At 41.4% G+C, this 24,032-nt stretch overlaps 1 protein-coding gene across 4 annotated transcripts in view; it reads left to right on the top strand.

Annotated features, from left to right (window-relative positions):
- Positions 1 to 24,032, top strand: part of SUSD6 (sushi domain containing 6) — a 93,055-nt gene that overhangs the window by 22,954 nt on the left and 46,069 nt on the right. For 3 of the 4 annotated variants that reach the window (XM_068193253.1, XM_068193256.1, XM_068193254.1), the window contains one exon: positions 23,255 to 23,442. In XM_068193253.1, the coding sequence (XP_068049354.1) occupies positions 23,322 to 23,442 (121 nt within the window). In that variant the 5' untranslated portion in view covers positions 23,255 to 23,321. Of the gene's footprint in view, positions 1 to 11,443; positions 11,565 to 23,254; positions 23,443 to 24,032 lie in introns of those variants that run through there. The other variant, XM_068193255.1, reaches the window with a different exon arrangement.

A 24,032-nucleotide genomic window follows, 5' to 3' on the forward strand; every position in this document is an offset into this window, starting at 1 on the left:
AGAAATGTTAAAAAATGTCATGCAAATCAAGAAGAAGAGGGAAGAATTGTTCAGAGTTAGCCTCTTTAGCCTTTCCTTGGCAGTAAGAAGCTGATGAGAAGCTCATCCTAGTGCTTCTGAAAGCACGTCTGCTAATATAGCAGCGCTGTTAGTGAGAGTGGGCTCTCTGAGGATCGATGGTGGCAATCCTCCATGGATAATCTGTCCTGGGTCTGGCTGGGCTGGCCTTCTGGTGGATTTGTGAGGGAGTCTGCAGTCTTTTGCTAGAGGCTGTTCCCTTCACAGGGTCATTTGAGGCCCTATTTGGTATCGGTACAGAACAGAGGGATGGGAAGGATTTAGACAAGTTAAAGATCTCCCCTAGAAGACAGGGGGACTGTGTATGTGTGCACAGCTAGCATGAGCAAATTGGTACACTGCTGTCATGTTTCATTTTGGAGGAGTGATTTTCCTTAAGGCAGAATTGGAGAGTCCTGCAGTGATGATGTAAAAATCTGATTTCTTTGCAAACTGCACAATTTTTGCCCATGTAGGCATAGAATATCTAGATAAGCTGAGCCCAAAAACATGTGTGAAAAGGTAATGGGTCAGAAGGAGAAAGGCTCCATCAGAAGATGCTCAAATGAGGTGACTGACTTGCTGCCAGTGACTATGCACAGATGCAGGGTGTACATTTCAAAGTAATCCAGCCTGTCTCCTTGATACAAGCCTGCATAGAAACATTAGCTGTGGTAAGGGGTTTATCAGCACTTCTAAACAGTGTTGTTTTTTAAGGTTGATTCTGCTGACATTATCCTGAAGAGACATCACTACCAGATGAGGTACATTTTATGTGGTTAAAATTATGGGCTAGGTGTAACTGCCTTTGCCTAGTGCTATTAACCCAACAACTGTTAAATCCCAGGAAATGCTCATTTTCAGAGTGATAGCTTTTACAACCTGAAAATAAAACCTGGAAGATGTATGTGGTGTTGGTGTTATCTTTTCTTTACCCTTGATTTGCATATGCAGGGCATTTCCTGCAAATGAATGCCCTGTACTTAGTTATTTATATTCTGTCACTTTTCAACATCCTGCTCATCTTTTGTGATTTGAAACAAAGTAAGTTGATCTCTGTTATCTTGGTTGACACGAGTACCTGTGCCCAGTGTTTTCCACCACCTCCAGCTGGGCATCTTACAGAGTGATGTGCATGCTGCAGGCTTTCCAGGCATTGTTCCAGACAAGCCTTTCTGAATTTGAGATATGTGATAAGATTTATTTTTATTGTCTGATGTACTTGGTGTCAAACAACCATACTTGCTAAAGCAAGCTGGTGTTTTATAACCCTCTTGTGTTGTGCATTTAATTGCTGCATAACTGATTCCTTCTGTGTCAAGCATACAATGATTTTGGGGTTTTATGCCAACATTGATTTTGGAGGTTTTTATACCATTTGTTTAACAGGCTCCCAGTGCATAGGGAAATTTTGCACCCTCTTTCTCCTTAAAGTAGTACTGTTGTGGGGAAAACACAGTGCTGTGTCTTAACAAGGGCTTGTCTATATCCTAAACTCTGTGTAGATACAGCTAGGCACTGTCAAGGTGCTCAGAGAAGTTAAAGACAACACTTTCTTCCCTTTCAGCAGCTCACACAGACTGTTCAATTTGTTTAATTGCCATAAGTGGTAAATTTTATAGGATGGATACACTAACAGAGGGTGTTTTGTCTTCCATGCCACAAAGATCAATATTAAATGTAAAATCAGTAAATTTTATCTACATGTTTTTTCCTCTAGGACTCACAATTACTTTAGTCTTTCTTGTCGTTGACTTCTTCTTGTTCTTGCCTGTGGAGCCAAAAATGTTATATATGATGATGGTAGAATTGCCTCTAAGTGTAGAAGGCAGCCTGTTTTTCAAATTGAAAAAAAAAAATTGAGTGTAGGTGAGGTTCAGGAGAACAATGAAATATTTGAAGGAGGCTTTTTGAAGCTGGCTTAATACTTTAGTATACTGAGATTATCCCATGAGTTTAGTAGAGTTACTTCAGAGTTGCACCATGAAGGTGATTGCTGTTATACCCTCACCTGATGTTGGAAAGACTATTGCAGAGATCCTCTCCCCTTTTGGCCAAGGGAAGTAAAACAAGAATGTTGCACCCAGAGCGTGTGGAATGCCTTGAGGAGTGTGATGCTGTGCCTGCTAGCCAGGAATTGGATACTGAGAAAGGTATTTGACTTGCACTGCTTGTGAGAACAGAGACTGATAGCTCTGGAGGCTGAGGCTCTATTAGTGTCTCAGGAAAAATACCCATGAGGTTAGGAGAGTTGATTAGTATAGGCAGTATTAATGCAAGCTTTGTATAGTGCCATGAACGTTGTGTAGCTGCTGCCTGGCTTCTCTGTGAGCTTCCTGCCTTTCAAAGCATCTGCAGGAAATGGCACAGATAATTAGATGAGCTTGTTTTGATCACTTGTGGATTTTTGCACACCTCTACGTGTGCAATTTTTGAGGGTAGATCAGTTTCTTCAGTATATATCTGTCTGTGACCAAGGTGTAATCTACAGTATGCTAAGCAGTGCTCCCAAGTGAGAACACAAACCCCAGTCAAAGGACAGTAACATGCGATGGAGGAAGGTAAGGGAGAAAAAAAGGCACGTAAATATGTAACTAAATAAAACGGAAATAGCCTGTTTCTTTTATGTCACCTTACTCTTAAGATGTTGGTGATATGAGTACATTTGCGAAGATAAACCTTGCAACAATCTACCAGTCTCCTGGTGTCCAGGAGCTAGTTCTTGGAATGCAGTGATGTTTATTAGCTTCCTGTGAGGAAGAATTATCATTTGAATGTAGATTTTTGCCTTTAGGCTGTGTTTGGCAAAATAAGTTTTAGGTAAATTTAATCCAGTTTGCTTTTTATTTGTATTAAATCTTAAGTCCCATTCATTCTCCTTGGCCTTCCTATGATGAAGACATTGCTGTGGTGAGTCTTACACTTGGGTAACTTGTCTGTGTTCTGTAGGTAACTCTGTAGTAAAGGATGGGCTTATTTGATGTCTTCTGGAAGAAGAGCTAAAATAGCTGGTGTACATAAGCAAAAGCTCATTCAGTAAAAATTATATGCTTTCACAGTTAATGGCTGTTTCCAGTGTAATAGGGTGTAACATGTGGCTGCTGCATGCCTTGTACTGCTGCATGCCTGTGTGTGACTTCATTATGTTGTGGTTTTCCCAGTGTGTAAGGCTGTAAGGTTGCCAGGCTTTCAGCTGCTGGTGTAGGGTTGTGCCAGCCACACCTGGCACACGGGAAGGAGGTGACCTTGTAGGCGTGCAGGGCACGGGCAGCCGCAGGGAGGAAGAGCGTTTAGGTGCTGCTGCTGATTTCTTTCTGCAGTAGCTCTGAGCTAGACTTTACCTCCTTTTGCATCAAACAGGAGTGCTTCCTCACCAGACTTCACTGGGCAGGAAAGCTGAAATACTTGGTGTTCCAAAAATAAAAATCCTGTTGCTCTGGGGTTTCTTAATGCCTCATGAGCAGACTATGTAAAGGGACTTGGTCAACTGGAAATTGCTATCTTTGCAGAAATTTCTCTATATTTGTTCATGTAAGATCATGAAAAAGTTTGGAGGGTGAAATTTTACTTTACTTTTCAGATCATAGTATGCTCATTGACAAAGGTGTGGTTATTTTGATATCCCACAGAAAATATCTGGTCTTTTAAAATTTGAAGGCTTGGTTGTGCTGCTGCTTTTCTTTTCTGTGCAATGAGGTGATAAACAACCAAGCTGCCCTGTATCTAAAGTTCAGACCTTGGCAGAGCAGCTGGGTGGCATTGCTTATACCTGAAGCTTCTTTTAATTTGCAGGGAAAAAAAATCCTTTAATTATTGGGTAGGTGACAAATACACAGATCAAAGTGAGACTTTTGAGGCAAAGCTTGGCTTATAAGGTAGAAGTAATCATGGCTCTAGTAATGAAGTTTAATGTTGGCATTACAGAACTGAGGACAGACTTGGGAAAAGACAATGTAAATGTCTTTTGTCTGTCCTGTGATATATTGGCCTTGTCCCCTTGACCTCCTTATCCTTGGCAGAGGGCAGATGCCACATGCAGAGTAACTTCAGCCACTGTCATTTTCTGCAGTACTGTGTGCTTCTGCTGAGGTGACACACACAACTGCTGCTCTGCTCTGACCTTTTCTTCTTAGGCTTCCACATGCAAAGGGATCACTGTCCAGCTCTGGTTTCAGATGATCCTAAATAGACAAGCTATCCCAAGTTTCACCCAGGAAAACAATGGATTTTAGTTATTTCCACAAAATCCGCCTTTTCTGGAAACTCTAGCAAGTCTGCTATGGTTTGACTGCTGTTAGCCACAAGATGAGTGAATGATACTAGACAAAAAAAAAAAAAAAAAGACTAGGAGTATTTGTTATGGAAGTCCATATTTAATTTCTCCCTGTAGCCTTTGGCTTGCTACAGCCTTTCTGATTTGTGAAACTGTGCTACAACATTTCTGATTTCCCAGACTATTGATTGCCCTGTGTCTGAAAATGCATTTAATTATGAGGTGCTTTTATAGGCAGTTGGTCTTCCTTCTCACATGGAAGAAATGGAGACTAGACATCTTGCGACAAATCGATTACGAGTTACTTCTGGTGACATAGAAAAACTTACATAACAATAACATAAACCATGTGCAGAAGCCTGAGTTGCAGAAGGCTTTAGATTCAGAAGCCTGCATCCACCTTTCAGCTTCCATAGGTTTCTACACCACATGAGTGCACTGTTTTTGCTGCACTTTGGTGTGAAATGTATCCTTTTATAGTAGGATCATCAGTAAATGATGAAGGCAAAACATGTAAGAAAATTACACTTTGTTCTACAAATTCATCATCAAAAGCTGGTTTTCATAAGCTTAAAAGATAAAACTTTTGGTCCTAAGATGAGACTTCTAGACAACTGTCTCAGGAAGTACTTAGCCTAGCAGTAGCTAAAATTCTGATATGTCATCTTTTGCCTCTGGCACTTTCTGCCTGTGGGACTGTTAAGCCAGACACTTGCTTGTTTGGGTCTCTTCTGTGCTGCATTGCTTTTTCCACCTACTGCTTGGGAGGAGGCTGAAGAAGCCTTGCTGTCTCAGCAGTGGACTTGAACCCAACACAAGAGCTGTACACCAGGTATCTGGGACACTGCCTTTTTGTCTTCCTGTAAACAAATGCTTGGCTCTGCTGGAGACAGATTACCTTGCAGATAAGAATGTTCATCTCTGGCTTCCTTCCTGAATTCTCTTCCGTAGGCAGAGAGCAAATACAAAGTGAGATGTATGGGTCAGGGCAATAATATATCCCATAGTTTTTTAAAGAGGTGGAGAGGGGAGGCTGGGACATGTGACATGAATGGATCTGGGAAGTAATGCTGGCACTAGTTAATCTGGCATGTAATTTTTTCATTTTATTTACTCCTGGCACTTGATTGTCAGACTAGACTTTTATACTGTGTTCTCTTTGTGGCTTAGACTACTCAGCACTGTGGCGAAGTCCTTCTAATCCTTTTTGCTATCTGTCTCTGGTAACAAAAACTCAATTGACAGAATGAATACTTGAATTCCAGAAAGCAAATGTGGATTCAGGCTTGGGAAGAATGAAGAACCAGCAAATATGGCAAGATCTTGTTGGGAAAGAGGGATTCTTACAAAGGTGAATTAACTTGTGTGCTCTATCTTGGCAGCTGTTGAGGGCCTTTGCTAGTGTCAGGGGTCTTATCTGCTTCCACAGCTAAATGGTACCCACCAACAGTGGGGTTCAAATAGAAAAAGACCTTATTGATCTGGTTTGGTTTTTTTGGTGGGACAATGAGAATGCATTAAGATTGTCCCTCTTGCCTTGTAACTTTGCTGCATGGCAGATCCATGTGTGTGTAGCACTGCAGAAGTAGAAGCTTTCTCAGCTGGCAGGCAAGTGTTCTGCAAGATGTTAGAAATACTGCTGCCATGCTCCTGCCCTCATGTTGTTTGAAGAAAGACATGTTTCTGGGTGCTCTGATTGGAACCAACTGTGTTGGTTGCAATTCTGAGCAGTTCTTTCAGGAACTGAAGATTGCTTCGCCATAGTGGTTGAGATGTACTGTGCTAACCAGGCTCACTGCTGCCAAATGCTGCAGAGCTCCAGAGTGTTAACTGTAATCTGCTGATGACAAAACTGGTCTTTCAGTGTTGCAACTCTGACTTGGCTATGGATAAACCAGACTTATGTTAGGACTAAGCAAAACTCCTACATGAACATTCTCATCTTCCTCTTTCTGGCATCTTGACATAGAAAGCCCTGAGCTTGACTGTCTGGGCCAGAATACTGACAGTACCAGTTCCTTGGAAGGCCATATCTGGACTGGGAATGTTGTATCTGTAACAGGGAAAGGGGAGCAGGCATTTTTCCTCTTAACTTGGAAGGAATGACCTATTACTTTTGCTTTTAAATATGAATGAACTCATTCTCCTTACCTCAGATATTGGCCATATGGTATTCCTGGTAAAAGTAGCAGATGTTCTTCTTCTGCTGTGTTTTGCTTTGGTACACAACTTCTCTTTGTTTTCTTTCTGTCCTGTCTGCAGTGGGCTGTGCTCATCTTGAGTGTATCAGGTTATTGCCCTGATTTTCTAAATGTTCATTTAGAGATAAGACAGGGGGTGAATGAAATGTTTCTTGGGTAGTGGATTTGATGTGTGTATGTGTATAGGTAGTAAAAACCATGGTTCACTCTGCTCAGCTCAATAGTCCTCCTTCTATTTTACTGTTACTTACAACCTTTGCACTTCATTCTTCAACTTAAGAGCATGTTCCATCCCACCGTGGCATTTGGCACCCGTAAAGAGGTGTTCTCTGTAGTGTCTTTTGTTTGCATGGGGTATGAAGTACTTTACACAACGCTCACTTGTGACCAGTGTGTTGATACTTTATCTCATGCTTTACTTTGGAAGGTCTGTGGTAGTGACATGGGGTGATTCCGCTTTGGGGAAAACATGAGTCTCTAGAGGACAGATTCTGTCTTTCTGATGAAAGAAACAGGAGTGGGGAGGTGCTTACCTCAGGGCCCAAGGGGTTTGCCTCAGATCATTCACTGAAGAAATGTGGTAAGGAACTGCCCATTCTGTCTGTGTTCAGAAACCAATAGTCCTTTCTGGAAAACTTGTGTCTGGGTGCTTTTGGGCCTGTTGTGTTCTCTTTGGTGCTGTAAGTTACCTGTGATGGTTTGTGCATTCTGCTTAGCATGTGAGAGCTTGTAGTTCTCACATTCAGTGAGACAAGGTGGTCTTGTAGGAAGCTTTAACTGCAAAATACTGTCACTTGCAGGTAGTTCCAAACTCGGTGTGGCCCCTTAGCAGAGCCAGTCAACAGACGGAACACTTTTAAGCATCTGCTTGTGAAGAAGACTGAAACCTAGAGTGCTTTGTCTAAGGGAGAGTCTGTTTGATGATAGTGGGATTAATGATAAAGTTGTTCAGTTATGATAGATGGCTCTAAAATTTTAATACTGCTCTTACTAGAAGACATAACCATGAGAGTGAAACCTCCTGGTTACTGTGTTTGGGAGCAGACTCATGTTCCCTGAGAATCCCACTAAGCCCAGTTACAAGGATGCCATGAAGCAGTGTTTTCATCTTTGTCCATAATCAAAAGAGGAACAGCTGCTCTGGGGGATAAAATGCAAGGAAAGGTTAGATAAATTCTAAGACATTGAGAAGAGACAGATTTCTTTGTAATAATCACATTTGTATTTACAGAGTTACTACAGTCCTTGAAGTGCTGCCACAATGTACACAGTTAAAGCAAAAACAACAACAAAAAAGGTTGTTTAAACTCTGATGGACAAGATCAGTGTTCAAAATGGCTGGAGATTTTCTGTAGCAAATCTGAGTTTCTCTGCCCCATTGCTCTCAGTAATTTACCCCGCACTGCCGTAGTGGCACCCCATGTTCCATGCTGCAGGAATGCTTTGGCCTAGTATCAATCTCTGAAAGGTATGTTCAGTAGCAGCTCATGATCTCAGCCAAGGAGGGGGTGTATGCTTTATGCTTGTATAGGTTCTGCCTCTTAAGGAGGCATGGCTAAACTGGGAACAGTTAAAAAAGATAACAAAATAAAACCCCTACACCCCATTCCCATCTCTCCTCTTCCCCTGCCCCCCAACAGCTCTCCCCAACCACAAAACCTGCAAACTTTCTGAAAGCTCATCTGGCATGGGAGAGTTTGCTCTTTTTCCTGGAGCAGGAGATTCCTTTGTTCCCATTTGTGGTTGTTTAGGGAAGCCTTTTGCAGGTATCCACAGGGTGGTGATAATCCCTTGCACGAAGGACCATAGATAGCCTCCGGTGTCTGTGCGCAGCTGCCCTGAGCCGGGCTGAGCTCTGCGGAGTGCGGGCCCTGCTCAGCCCGGCTCAGGGCTGGTGTGCCCGCACGAGCCTCCCTGCGCTGCTGCTACTGCTGCAGCCGCACAGGACCTTGGCGAAATGCACAGAGTAACTGCCCTCAAAACCTTGCAAACTCATTCCTGTCTGCCCGAGGGCGTTTTTTTTTTTTTAAATCATGAGAAGGTCTGGAGACATTGTTAATGAGTTCAGCTGAAGAAATCACACAAGGAACTGTGGGAGAGGGAAGGCTTCTTGCGTGCCAAGCGTGAGCTCGAATGTGTGCCAAGAGGGTAAGGAGGTATGGTAAAAATCTTACAAAGGAATGAAAGAAATGAAAGAGGTGAGACAGTGTTAAGACTTGAAAACGAAGGAAAAGAGCTGGAAATTGAAGAGGGTAGCCATTGGCAAAGAAAGTTTTTGTTTTTAGTGCTTTTATAAATGTAATTTTATAAATCAATAAATATCAAGCTCATGTCAGTGACTGTAGCTACAAAAATATAAAGGGGTTTAAATATTTACGGACAAGAATTTGAGGGAAATCGTGTTTTCAAGCAGTTTTGCTCTTTGATTCTTGCTACTGAGTCAAATTATTGGCATATTTGGGACAGAAATAGCTCATGTATGTGAGTGACCTTTTGATTTCCTTTTCAGTCTTCTGAACTGTACTGAGTAATGAACTGTAGTGAACAAAGAAAGCATTAAGAACAGGCGTGGTGCAGATTTAATTACATGTTTGCAGTAGACCGAAGAGCTCTGTATTTCTTTGGGTGTGATATAGCAAGAACCTGCTGTGAAAGTAAGATCTCTGGGACCAGTGATCGCTCAGATTAAAGAGGTGGTTTCTCTCCACGTGATATCCGTGTACCAGTGGTTTTGGGTTTTTTTTTGTGTGTGTGGTTTTTTTTTTTTTGGTTTTGTTTTTTTTTTTTTCCCTCAGTGTTTATACAGCACCTAGCACAGCATGGTCTGATTTTTAGGCTCCAATTTCTGCTTTTCTTTGACCTGCAAGTGTTAATGAGGCAAGAAGTGCTTTTGTAGGGTTTTTTTTGCCTAGTCACATACCTGTCAGAAAGCAGATGTTTATCCTTTGGCATGTGCCCCAGGCTTCCTGTCTGCAGCTCTTCCTTTGCAGGGTCTTCTGCAGCGAGTCACAACAGAAGCTGTTTTGTAGGAAAAAGGATGTTAAAAAGCATGTGCTAAAGCGAAGGGATGGGAAATGACGTTTCAGCCAAGAGGCTTTCATTGTAAGAGGGGGAGGAGCATGCAGCAGAGGGGGAAGCTGCAGGAGATCAGTGGGCTTTTTATTGCGCAGCATGAAAAGTTCCCACAACTAAAATCTGATCTAACCTTTGCTTCCTGTGTGTCTTACAAGAAATGTTTTCCATGTAAGGCAAGGAGAGCCTGCTGTAAGGAAGCATGTGGCTGTCATTTATTTCAGAGAATGTGTCTCAGCATTCAACTGTATAAAAACAGACCAAAGGGAACTGTGGTAGCTGCAGCCTTTATTGCCCACGTTTATGCTATTTAAAGACTAGTCTTCTCCAGCTTGATTCTGATGAAATAGCAGGCTTGCCTAAAGTCTACTGACTCCTTGTAGGTGAGGAGATTTAGCCAGGCATTGCTGGAGATAGGCCTGACATTTCTCAAGTCAACATAATTGGATTATTCAGCTGATGGTAAGCCAGCACCTTTCCAGAAGGTTTCTAGAGCTCTGATTTGACTTGGTAGATGATTTCTTACACAAGTCACCTATGCAAATCCACCTACACTTCAGGTGTGGTTTTAAAAAGAAGTGTTGAATATGTTAATCACCTCTCTGAAGTTCTTTAAGACTTACATTCCTGATACCCTTTCCCCCCTCATACTTTTTCTTGACTTACAGTAGTGGAGGAAAAAAAATTCTGTCTCATAAATGAGGAGTTAATAATTTTCTTGACTGAAGAAGCCAAGGATTCCTTTTTTCATCTTGAAATGGAGATGTTTGCAGACCTTGGGTTAATATTAATATCTAAAAAATAGTTTCAACTCTGAACTTCAGCTAATGTCATGAACCAGACCTTCCCAGAATTGATGACATTAAGCCAGTAATGTGCATGTCCTCAGTTTCAGTCTCCTCCTCAGTTTTTTTTTTTTTTTTTAGTCGTCTGTGAAGTCAGAGTCTCGCTACAGATTGTTCGTTTTTCTTTTGTTGCAATGTCTTTCACATTACTATCATTGGTCTTAACTCAAACCCTTTGCATATTGGGTGAACGCTTGTAGAAGGGAACTGGGATCCCTCTGCATGTTCTCGTCTCTTGACTGGTTTGCAGGTGAGCTCTGTAGCCCATTCTCAGGAATGTGCAGTGGGTGTTGAGCATTACTATGCTCTGAGATGACATGGCTTTAACAAGGCCAATTCTTTCTTCTTTCTGCATTTCTTCATTCCCATCAGATCAGGAGTCCTTCCTGCAGTTAGGAAGTAAAGATTATTTCCCCAGAAAAAAAAAGCGAGCAAAAATTTTGGGTTGGGCATCTTGGAACTACTGATGTTGCAGACAATCACCTGTTCTGCATTTCTTCTTGTTGGTGGAAGTACTTTCAGTGTTTTCAAGGAATAGTGTTCCCTTGATGATGGTAGTGTTGAGGTTGTACCTGTAAATTCTACAAGGCCTCCCTCCTGAGAGCCTTTGCCTTTGGGGAAGAGTAACCATTTATGTCACAACTTCTGAGAGTGAAACTTGCTGTTGGTGACAAAACTCAACAGTTTTCCTTGGTCAGAAATAAAAATTTATCAGTAGGACTGCTTCTTCAAAGAACTTAAACTCCTGCCCAATTTCACTTATTTTCTAGCAAATGTAGCCTAAATATAATAAACTTTTTCAGATTTGATTTGTCTGCAAGGAACTTATAAAGACTGTTGATGCCTTTGATGTAAATAAAGCATGGCTGTTCTTGGCAGAGATGATGAAACTTAACCTTGGTCCCTCAGAAGTACGTTGTTGAGTTCTGTCCTTACCAGCATATGTTCCTACCTTTCAAAAGGGCTCACAGTAGCGTTTCATTGGGATTTCTTTTCATTTTCAAGGGTGGTATGAAGCAGCCTCTGCAGTGATTTCCAGCAGCTATACTCAAGTGCTTCTGAGGAGCAGGACTTGCAGGTGGAGGCTGTAGCTGTGTTGCTAGAGACCAGGAACGGGTATGTGAGTGTTGGAGAAAAGGCTTCTGATAGCTATTGTGCTCAGTAGTATGCTGTAAGAAGGGTGGTTTCCTCAAAATGTGCCTTGTAGTGTCCTGTGGAGCTATTTATTTTCCACAATGCAGGCTTGTCTTTGTCCTCCCCCCACTTCCCTCTGCATGTGAAAGGGTGATTCTGCTTCATGAAGAGAGCAGACCCTGACATGCAAAAGGAGACAATGGAGATCCTTTGTTATCCAGAGCAAACTGTTGCTTACACCTGTTAAATGCAATGTTTGGCTTACCTAGAAAAGCAGCTCCAGGTGAGTTAGAATGTGTATAAAACATGCAGAAACTAGTCTTTTCACAAAATGAAGCGGGCAAGTGGCTTTTTGTAAGATGCTAATGGAAATCCAGATAGTTGCAAGTGACAGACCACCAACTCCTCTGGATATAGCTGCTGTGACATTCGCACAATGCAGTCTCTCTCTGAAGCTTATAGGTGGAGTTACAGATGACATTTGGTGTTCTGTTGTCTTTTTTAACAGCTGTTACTCTACATTTAGTGAAGAGAAATTAGGTCATTAAAAAAAAAAACTAAAAAACACCAACCCTCCCATCCATTTTTGGTCAATTCCTATGCAGGGACCCTTTCTGAAAACTCTGCATAATGTATTTTTTTGTTATGGATAAGAACAAGAAGCTCAGTTAACCTGTGCATTTGAGACCATTCCAGTCTGATGTTGATGTTTAGAACTTTCTGCAAGATTCAGTGTTTTTTATTTGTAAAGCCTACCTTAATTTAAATGGTTGCTCTGTTTCTTTTAAACTGCACCAGTGTCATTACTTTCCTGCTACTTCCTCTCGTCTGTTCAAGAGATGCCAGAGAATTTTTGAGCAAGTATCCGACCCTGATGTCAAGCTGTTTGCATTCCTCTAAATACCTGTAGCATTTGTAGAAACTAACACTTATCTCTGTATGGGTTTTATTTAGAATGTTTGGCTTTAGAGGAAAAGGAAATTAGTAACACTAAAAGATGGTGTTAATGGATTTAACCAGTTGTTTTGCAGCAAATCCTTAAACTGCAGAGGCAAAGGGAAAACAGCTTTGCTTATGACAACTGCTGACTCTCAAAAGACTGAATTTCATATCAGATTTACAAAATGTGGAAAACAAATCCAGACTGAAGAGTACAGTATAAAAAGGTGCATACCCTTCGAGAAACTCATATCAAAATAGATTAAATGAACATGAAAATCTTCTGCTGTTAAAAGTAATTTTAAGTCACCTTCTCACTCTTTGGTGTGTCTTGCATATTAATTTTGTTATGCTGTAAGCTCTTGTAGCTGATCTCTTTGTCTTGCTGCTTGGAGCACTGTGTTACTGGTAAAAACATGAAGAGCAGGACTTTTAAACAAGCTTGCTTTATACTAATTCTAATAACCTTTATTTAATCAATTCAGTCTGAGGGAACCTTGTTTCCAGAGACAGGAAATTGCTTGAGGATTACTGACTGTGACAGGACCTTCATATTTATTTGCAAAATGTCTGGAAAAAAATAATAATAGAATCAGTCTTCCTTTAAAGGCAGTTGAAACTGGAGTTGCTGAGTTTTTCCCATGAGGCTGGGTAGAGGTCACTGGTCACATTCACTAGAATGTTTTTTCTTGAGAAATAGTTTCATGGCTTCAGTGTACTCATGCAGGGCACTTGGAGACACCTCAAAACCCCAAGCAAAGCAGGGAGTGACCTGTTTCCCAAGTGGATGTACTGTTCACTTAGCTGCTAGTGGCTTGACATACTTACCTTCAGATAGTAGAGAGTTAAATATGTCTGCTCTAAAATGCACTTTATAGAGGGAATGGGGAAGGATCTTCCACTTTGCAGCTCTGTGTGTGCAAGAGGAGCAAGGCGTGGAGGTGTCTGGGACAGCATGTGTGGTACCTTTCATGTTCATGTGCCCAGCCTGTTGACATTTGAATGCAAGTATGCTGGACAAATGAAAAAAAAAAAAAAGGAGAAATCCAAAAGACTCCATAATCTGTCTTCTTGCTTGTGTTTCATGAATGGTTGCCTGGTAGCTGGCCCATTCAGGTGTGGAGGACTGTGACTGGAGCCAGGAGGTGGGCAGCACCTGAGAGTGGTGTGCTTGGCCGAGCGAGAAAGGCAGGGAAGCAAGTGCTCAGGTCAGTAGCAGGATGCTTTACCTCTGCGTTCTGGTGTCTGGTGAAGAGGTGTTGCCTGTGGCTTTATCCAGAGTTTGTCTTTGCACATTTTGAGTATCTGGAGGGAATATGATATTTGGAGGGGTTTTCCCTAGAGTTTTGAGGTAGACTGGACAAAGCCTAGCTGTGCTTTTGGAGTCCTAGGTGGTCTAGCAAAACAGCCAAAGTGTGATGTAGAAGATAAAATAACCTGTATGCTCTGACTTGTGGGTGAATCTCCTTCTGACCTAGCACGGGCACGTGTGTGATTCTTGCTTGTGTGCAGCACCACTTCATAGTCCTGCACAAAACTGTAAGATTTACTGCTGAGTGTTTTGCTGACTCTTGCTGTTCTGTCTTGTGTAACTTTCCCCTCTCTTTTGGCTTTGATTTCATTTGCCTGCTTCTAACTCTAACAAGCCTGTGTTACCTTTGGCTATTTTGGAGCACTCTCACCCAGCTTTCTGGCTTTTGATCTACATTGAAACCGTGATGCTGGAGCCCTGATTTAGGGGAATGTTGTCGGAACCCAGAATGTCCCTTGGACACCCTTGGATGTTCCAGACCCAGGTCAAAAGCATTTGAGACCCTGGAATGCAGCCACAGACCCCTGTGGCTTTGAACCTGATCCATGGAACAAGTTACCAACCTTGCAGGAAGAACAAGAAATCACAAAAGTTTAGATATTATAGTAGAAGTAGTCACAAAGTGAAAGGAAGAATTTTTGAGTGCTGTACAGGGGGGTTTTAGGCCTTGTACAGAGGGGTCTGAGTTTTGTACATGGGGGTCAGAAGTTCTAAGATGGAGGGATTTGGGTGTGCCCTGTCCTCTTTCCTTCTTCTTCCTAACCTCCATGGTCATGGTGATGTTGGCACTCACAGATTGGTTTAGAGTAGAAAGTCACTGTTCAATATAGGTGATGGGCATTGGGGGAAAACGATAAACATTTAGTACGCAATGTATGATATAAAAGAGGGCACCAGCCCCCTGGGCGTCGGAGTGTGCCTTTGCCTGACTGCTGAACGGACCGCAGCAGCTCAGGAAGAAAATCTTTTAGATAACACACAATAAACTACCTTGAGACCGGATGACTGAAGACTACTGAGTCTTTCTTTGGAGACATGGGTTGGAGGAGAGACTTTTCCACCTTTCCAGGCCACCCCAATCAGGGAGTGAGTCCCGACAGAATGATTTCAATATGAGTTCTTCTTACTGATTCCTGGAAGTTCACAGCCTGCCCAGAACTAACTTCAGTCCAGTTCCATAAACAGCCGTGCAATGCAATGGAAAATTCAATACCCTACCAATTAGTAAACTACATCTGGACAAATTTATTAAGGGTCCAAGAGATGTGACATGAAATTAATTTAATTCTTATGTCTGTGGATTGGACCTTTATGTTCTTAAAAGCCATCTGGAGAGCAGTCATTTTCAACCGGCAGTGGGTCTGTGTGCAGGCAGTGTGCTAATTGTCCTGTGGTCTTAATTGTGAGGGGATTGAATGAGGATGCAAAATTTTTTTCTTTTTTCATTGTACACTGGCAAGAGTGATGTGGCACTGTGGAATAAAATCTGCCTAGTGCCACTGGGATGGATGTCTGCCACAGTGAGGGGTTTGTGGCAATACATGTGCATCTGTGCTGTTAGCACAGTGCATCCCAAGGAGGAAAAGCAGTAAGAAACATCTAGCAACTTTGCAGCTGCTAAAAAACAAAAGTAAAGGGAAATAGTGGGCTAATGGATGCAAAACCAAGCCATAGTCCTGAGACCTTTTGAAGGCCTGCCTTTTTGAGATCTATTGAAGTCATTCTTTTCGGTGTTAGAATCCCAAATGCAGTCTTAAGGCCAAAACCAGAATTTAAAACTTTTTTGGTTTGGTCAGTGATCTGTCGTGTTGGAAGATTAAGTTTTCAGAGGACTTAAGGGACAGTCTTATTTTTCAGAGTTTTTATGTGTCTGTGTTTATCTCTGAAAAGATCTATGTGCTGACAGACATTGAAACATTAAGGATTTGTTAGCCTGGAATGTTCTGATACAACAACATGTCTCTTGCTGAGAGCCTTCTAAATAAGGTGGAATACAAATAATGAGCACTGTACAATATTTGTCACCATTCCTTGAAAGTGGGTGATACTTCTCTAAAATGGATATTTTTATATCTGGGAAATGTAATAATTTTAAACTTGAGTTGTGTCTCACAGCTGTGCTTTTAGGAATATATATGAGTTCCTTCATCCCCTAGTATAGTTCGTTACTTAAATGTCAGACTGCTTCACTGAAGTTTATATTTAGAGGACTTTGATAGGAAAAAGACTTCCAAATGGATGTCCTCTCAAGTGGCTGTGCAGCCTGGTGGTATTGCAGCTGCATGTATAGCTTTTAGCCACATTAGTTGAAATGAAAACACAAGAACTGGTAAGGACAGGGAGAGGCATGTTCTAGAAGTGAGTGATTATAAAATAAGCCTTTACGGTACATGGTCTTTCATTCTCTGAAACAGATTAAGATAGCTGCATAAATGAGAATAGCATCCTGGATATACAAGTGACTTTATCAATCCAGTGCTTCTTTGTCAACCCTGTTACTGAAAGTAACATTTTAAGCCTGGATGTTGTTACAAGAAGTTCTGCCTTTGCACGGCTTTTCTTTATTCTCCTTCCCTGAAGCCATTCCAGTTTACTGTGAGTTTTCTTTTTTAGGACTTATTATTTTTGGAAGGCATTCTGGAACATTTTGTGCATATGGTCCTCTGTAAATGTGCTGTTTTACTGATTAAAGCTGAAAGTATGAAACCTAGCTTTTCTGATGCAGTGTGGCAGGGGAAAAATGCTGAAACAGTAGTTTCTAAAGGGAATACTTTTCCAAATAAAGACATTTTCAAAAAACCCACAAACAACAAAAAATCACCCAAAAACAAAACCGAGACAGATTGTGAGAGATTTGTTTTCCACAATCCCCCAGTCTCTAGTTCCTTCCATAGATTGCATAGATGACAGTATGTTTAAAAAAAAATCCTTTAAAGTAGATCCAGCACTTTTTTTAAAAATAACTGTTTTCTTTTCATTCACTGTTGACATGATCCCACTGCAATAAGCATTTTTGTAATAGTGCAGAAATCTGCAGTGCATTGGAATTGTGTGCATTAACCTAACTCTTCCGCTGCTCCTCTGCTGCTCTGTTTTTCTTCTTACTGGTTCCTGTAAGTTCACAGCCTGCCATAACTAACTTCTTCCTTATTTGGAAGGACAATGGATTTTGATCTCTTATCTTCCTCTTCCCAAGTAAAACAGAAAAATTTTCCAGTGAAATTCTGTGTCTTTAAAGAATATGCCTTTAATTTGGGGAGCTAATGATATTTAGGGCTTTCTCTTGGGCTTACCAAAGCAAGGAAAATTGGATTTTTTTTTTTTTTTTTTTTTTTTTTTAATTAAGTAATACAATTTGAATCTTGTGCGAATGTGTCATGACAACTACGGTATGTGGAGATGGGGAAGGATCACACAATACTGAGACTGCTCCTAATAGTTTGTCTCTGATTCTGTTTCTAAAAGTATGAGTGCTATTTGTAAGAATGAAAACCGAGCCCTGCTTGGCAGTTGTTAATCCACACTGACTTGAGCATTTCCATCATGGAATGGACAGTGAGAGGTACTGAATACCACTCCTTTTCCCCTTGGCAACCTTGCACCTCTTCTTTGCACACCCCTTGGAAAGTCTGTTCCTTCCTTGTTACTTACCTTTAAAAGGAGTGTTGGAGTGGAAGCTTGTTTGGTCCCTTCAGGAATATCTTTGAACCTGCTGTCCATTTCTCTGGGCTGCAGCAGGGAAGAAGCTGGTATACAAGGGCTTGCACCCAGCATGGAAGGGGAGTATCTGGAAGAAGTGCTCCCTGCAATCAGCCCACAGGAAAATATGCCTGGCTAACCTCAGGATGGTTAGAGGAGCATCAAGTGAGATAAGGAGGCAAACAAGGGAGGGGTACGAAAGCATGATCTCCATGCCAAAAGGACTTGAGCCTGTGATAGGAAGGGTAGATTGAAGGAAGCTGGGGAGTAAGATGTGCAAATTGGTGAATCTTGCAGATTTATTCACTTTAGGTAAGAATATTGGTGTGACTTTATCAGTGTAAGGTACTAATTATCCGGTAGTGAAAAATCCAGTTCCCTGGCTTAAAGCTTGGGTGTGTCTTAGTGAGTCTGTGGAGAGTTAGGTACATGCCATTTATCAGAGATTAAAATGGAGTTTCAGAGTTTAACCTGTCCAGCAGGCTTCTTTCTGTGCAAACTCTAATGCTCCCTCTTGAAAATAGAAGTTGTGCATCATCAATTGTTGGTTTCATTTGTTGGGATTCTTTTTTTTTAATTTAACATTTTAAAATTTAAAAGAAGTGTTCTAGAAACCTTTGTGGGAGAGAGCAGGTAAAAGCTAAATTAAAACAATTCTATGAAAGAAACAGCCAAATTGGAAGGTCGTAGGCCAAATCCTCAGCACAGCTGGGGAATGAGGAAGGAAATTCAGCTATTTGAATTTCACTTCAGCAATTGGTTTCTTTGCAGTAGTGTGTGTGCTGATTCCAATGTCCAGAATAAGCAGCTTGGTCTTTCTTATTGATTCTTCTTTGTAGCAGGGAATATGTGCAATTTGCCCATCTGCTTTATGCTGTGACTGTGCTATGCAGAAACCTGCCTTTTTATAATTTAAGTATGAAGATGTAAAATGAAGCTACCAAACACATAATCTGGTTACTGGACAGGAGGAGTGTTACAAGGTGTTTGGCTTTTCATATTTCCTCCTTTCCTCTTCCACCTTTTCCCATTATCCTGAATAATTCAAAGTTGGCTGTGCTGAAAAGTCAGATTATTAAGATTTTTCTGAACTGCCTGCAGGTAACTTCAAAGGCTTTGGTTTTTTCCTTTGTTCCTAACTTAAACTGAACAGTGTAATTGAATTGTGATGCTATTCCTAAATGTTAAAAACACAATTCTGTTTTTAAAAGCTTTAAACTAAACTGGTTTAACCATAGAAAGTAAGTGTAATGAAGGATTTCTTTCCTCTGCTGTCACTTGGACTTGATTTTTCTGTACTTTTTTTTATTTAGCAGCCAGAAGGATGACTTTTTTGCTTTAAAGCTTAACTGCTTTTTAAAAGCAGGCAAAATAAGGATACAACAAAACCAGCAACTAAGGGTGAAGGTTAAATCGTCTAAACCACACTGCTTACATTAGATTCCACTTGCAGCGTGACCAGGAGGCAAGAACAACACTTGTGCTTAGCTTTTCAAAAGCTATGCTGTGCACACCCATCACTCATGCCACTGCTAAGATCTTTGCTTTGTGCATTCAAGAGTTAGCAAACAATGTCGGAGTATTATTCTGTGAGGGGGAAATCATGTGGATAAAATAGAGATTTCTTGTGTGCATGAGGATAGCTAATTTTCTTTTGCTAAGTTTCAAGTATGGTATTTAAAAGCAAGCCAGTAGCATTCCAAACATTCTGAACATTTCCCTAAATAAACTTTGAAGAATTCAGGTTTTTGAAGACCTGTTCTCCAACAACAGTGACACAGGTCATAACTGTGCCAGGCATTTTGAGCAACTAGAGAGCTTCAGACTGTCCAGTCTCTTGTTGTCCAGAGCATGTCTTGAGCATATGACCTTCCAAAGAATGCTTTTCCATGTGGACCTAGGAGTCCTTCTGTGACAAAATAAGAAAAATAAGAAAATAAAGTCATAATCCTGTTTACACATTTACACATGCTTACAAAGGGATCTTGGATCAAGGGATATGAGTTGCCAGCTTCTGAAGGTCTGGAAGATAAATGGCAAAGGTCCCCAAAGAGCTTATCTTAAAGAGAGCTCCTGCCATATATAAGTGTGTCATCTTTGGAAAGGGCTGCTGGTGGTGTAAGAGCAAGCAGGGAGTCTGGCTTGCATGGTTTCAGTGGGAGTTGATGTCTGCTTGAGGACTTTATGTAGAAGCAAACTACTGCTCCCTGTGCAAGCAGGGCTGGCCATGCAACGAAAGGGACTCTTGCTGAAGCATCACTGGGAACCTTGCTCGATTCCAAGACTTGAAGAGATGGAGATGTCCCTAAGCTGCGAGCAATGGGTACTTCTTCACTGGTTCATAGCATTCCCTAAGAGGGTGTGTGGCTATTGACTTTATGGATATAGAGGATGGCTTATTGTCTTATCCATATTTAGTAGGTGTTTTTCAAGGTTCACATTATAAAGAAAGCAAAAAACCCTCCACCTTTATTGACTGATATACTTTTAACAGAGAAAAATCTCCTCCACTCCTTACTGTATTTATGGGCGCTGCTGGCTGTACTACATATTATCTTTGTAAACATCTTTGTTTAAACTTAATCCTTACATAACCCTTCAGCCTAGGCTGTAGCATGTGAAATGAATCTGAAATGTCCTTGCTCTTCATACTTGTGCTAGTGTCAGCTTCTGCCTTATTGTTCTTAGCATCCATTAAAGAAAGCAGCCTGTTCCTTAATGCTTTGTGTACACTTTGATTCTCCCAACCCCCTGAATTGTTAAGCTACGCCCCTGGGAGTATGTCTGACAAATGTGTGTGATCTACACTGCACTCCAGCTAACTTCAGGCAGTGGAGGCCTGAGGAGCTGTTAGGAAAGCTGCTTCCCCCTGAGCTGTAGGTATAAGGAGTGTGCTAAAACAGTCAATTTTCAGAGCGTTGAATGTCTGTCTAAATAGCCTCAAATTCAGCTTTCCTCTAGGAAAAAGGAATATCTAGCCAGAATTTCTTCTTCTGGTTTTGCCAGGGAACAGTCAAGGCTGGGAACAAGTTTTGTAACTTGGCTGAAGCCCAAAGGGAGGATCCTCACAAGCAGTACCTGTAGCCCATGTCTCCTAACAATCCTGAGGGGTTTCTCTATGCTGTCACCCACTGAATGGACTGGCCACCCTTGAGTCTCCTTCAAATCTACACCAAACTATATCAGCTTAGTGGGATGTTTCTGTAGGCATAGCAGCATCAATTTACAGCATTCCTGGAGTGCCAGCCCCAGGCCTGTGATAGACAGGATACGTGGTAACCTGGGATTGGAGTGACTTGATAGCTAAAAAGAGGTGTGGAAACCATGTCTGATTTTAAAAGAAAGGAGAGAAACAGTGCTGTGCTTTGGAGCAATCTGTTAGTGAATCAAGAATAATCAATAAATTATTCCCCCTGAAGATATTCTTGTTTTAGGTATTTCTAGCTTGTTTGCTGTTCAGAGACCAGAACTGGATTGCTGACTTCTAGGTGCAGTCTTTGGGGGAGGAAAACGCCTCTGGTGAAAGGCAGCACACCTTAGGTGGGCTCAGCAAATTTTGTGGTAATTGCATGTCCTCTTCCTACCTCTCCTGGCTGCTGCTATGTCACCTGACATGTATTGTTCCAAAGGCAGGGAGGGCCACCTTTAAAAAATACTTTGGCAATACTTTCAGAAGTTCTATACTAATGAGGCTTCATTAAATTGGAATAGGGAGGACAGAGCTTTCTTGGTTTAATCAGAAGGGCGTTTGTTGAAGATGGTGCACTGCTTTTTCAGAGCTGTAATTCTGTATAGGGCAGTGACTCTTGGAGGAGAGCAGCTGTCTGTTGGCCTGGAATATTGAATATGAACTTAGATACCATGCAGGAGGTCTGACTTGAGAGGACAGGGCAGATGTACAGATTAACTGGCTTGGCTTTCTCACATAGAGTATTTTTTTCATTCCATGGTCTAATTTTTGCTGAAGGTATTCTAGCAGGTAAGTGAAAGTATCCTTATTCCCTTCTGCATGGTGGAAGTTTGCTGAACAAAGCATTGGCTCCGTATTTGTGGAATACATGAGAAAACTATAGGCTGTGCTGCCGGCATAGTGGTATAGATTCACTCCTCTCCCTCCCCCTCCAAATGAAGTAAGAAACAAAAGGGGTAGACACAGAGTTTATTGTAGCAGCAGCTCCAATACACATGACATTTTGTCATCTTGAAATGACATTTCAAGGCAGGGTGTATGCAGGCAAAGAATTTTTCTCTGAGAGAGATCCCAAAAGAAAGATCCAAATTTTAAAGATAGCCTTTTTGTGAAGTATAAGCATAGTAGTGACATGGATCTAGGGGAAAACCCTTTTTTTATTTGAATGGCTACCAGGTTTATTGACAGATCTACATATGCCCTCCTATAATGCATCTACTGTTTGGCCTGAGTAATTGGAAATGTGAGTTGAGGCTGAGTCGTGTGTTTCTCTAGTCAGTGCAGGTGTATTGCTTTAATCTTGGAGTACTTAAGGATCTGAAGGTTCTGCCTTCCCCAGTAGTAGGAGTGCTAACCCAGATGTCCTGTTTGTCCTTACAAGGTGCAAAAGAGTACGATACCTGCCTCTGCACTTCTCAGATCTCTTTGAGATTATCACAGATTAGCAGTTTTGAATTTCCTTGGGAAACTTGGAAATAAAATAAAAAATGAATTAAAAAAACTAATCCTCCTTCAGTCTGCAGATTCATTTAACTGAAGAAGCTGTGGCTGAATGGGGTTTTCCTCAGAATTAAAACTATTCCTGTTGTCAGGTATAAAAACCATTAATTTTGGCAAATTTGTTTTCACCTGAGAGCTTCAGATGTGTAATGAATAGCAGGACACAAGTATTGAAATGTGTTTCCATGTGGGGTTTTGGGGTTGTTTTTATTTTATTGGTTGATTTGTTTTTCCAGGGTGTTTTTTGGTGGGTTGCTTGGTTGTTGGTGTGTTTACCATTGGAGGACTTGCAGGTTAAAACTATAATAGGGTGGTGAAATTTGTTCTGCTGGGTCTTCATTAAAAGTATGGGTTGAGCTTTGTGCTTTCTCTGTTTCCCAGCCGTGCTTTGTTTGTTTGTGTACAAGGCTGTTTTTGCTGTGACAGTGCCTCATAGGCTGTGGGTGAATCCCTCAGTCCTCAGGTATGAGCAGTGTCACATCCTGCAATTTTAATTGCTCTGTCCTGTCAGATCATTACACCTGAGGTTTGCAAGTTGTTTTACATTCCTCCTCATAAGCATGCGTTTGCCTGCCGGCTGCCTGTCAGCATTGCTGTGCCTCTCCAGGTGGCTGAAGAAGCATTTGATTGATTTATCTGCTGTGTCTTGGAGACCCTCTGAAAAGTGGTGGGAGTGGAGAAAGACTGGCTCTCTTGAAGTATTTTTGAAACAAATCTTCCAGATGCTATGTCCTCTGGGGCTGTCTTGAAGGGAAAAGCTAAAATTAATTATAAGCTAGGCAGTCTTCACATTTGAAACATCAGCGAGTGAAAAGTTATGGTCTCTCTCTAATACAGGTCCTTTTAGTCTTTCCTATGTAGATTGCTTTTTCTGCTCCTGTTACCTTGAGAACTGTGAATACTTAGTAAAATTCCTAAGTGCTAGAACACATAAAAGGTTTCTCTTTGTTTCTAACTTTCTTTTTTCCCTCTCCAGATGCTGTAGGTGTTTGGCTCAACATTTTTTCTTGCTTTGTCTGTTTTTTTTTTTAGACCAAGGTGCTCCTGATCAACCAGATCTTTCAGAAATTTTTTAAAAAGAAACCTTGGTGGGTGAAAGATGTGCCATGGAATGGTAGCATCAAAGAGCAACACAGGATCATCTCTTGCCTTGACTGGCCATGGGTTATTTCGTCTGCTAGTTTTCTTTGGTTCCTTTATCTTGGAAGCACAGTCCACCGGTAAGTGAAATCTTTATATATGCTACAGGGAGGGGGAGGTATATAAGTTTGGAAGTGGCTGTGTATTTTTAGGTGAAAACTGGTGGTGGTTGATGTATTTGTACACAGGAAAAATTCCATCACTACTTGTTGAGCAGAGCGGGAAGTGTCTGAACTGAATGATTCTTGCGTAGTAGTGAATAAGTGCTTGTTCTTCATCCTGTAGTTTTGATTTCCATGGGTTTTTTCCCCTCCATTCTCATCCCTTCACTGCAGCTGGGGACACTTGGGGCATCTCAAGAGCATGGACCGTGATTTTGTTAAGTGAGATTGTCATATAAACAGTGTTATTTGTGTGCCTTGAAGCAACTGCTCATGTGGAGGGCTAGAAGCAGAGATTGTGTCCAGCTCTTTTGCACAGCTGATGAATCTGTTCAGTGTTTCCTTGTATGCTATCTTCTGACACCTTAACACCTGCGCCTCTCTACTGGACCCTTTTTCCAGCTTAAGTTTTCCTTCTCCCCTCATCTCTTGATGTTTCTTGGATGGATGAGTGTCGTGAATAGTGTAAAAAGCAGTGGAATGGGATGATATGAAAAATGTCATCAGAG

This window comes from Anomalospiza imberbis, chromosome 6 (assembly GCF_031753505.1).
Source record: "Anomalospiza imberbis isolate Cuckoo-Finch-1a 21T00152 chromosome 6, ASM3175350v1, whole genome shotgun sequence".
In the NCBI taxonomy this organism is placed as follows: domain Eukaryota; kingdom Metazoa; phylum Chordata; class Aves; order Passeriformes; family Viduidae; genus Anomalospiza; species Anomalospiza imberbis.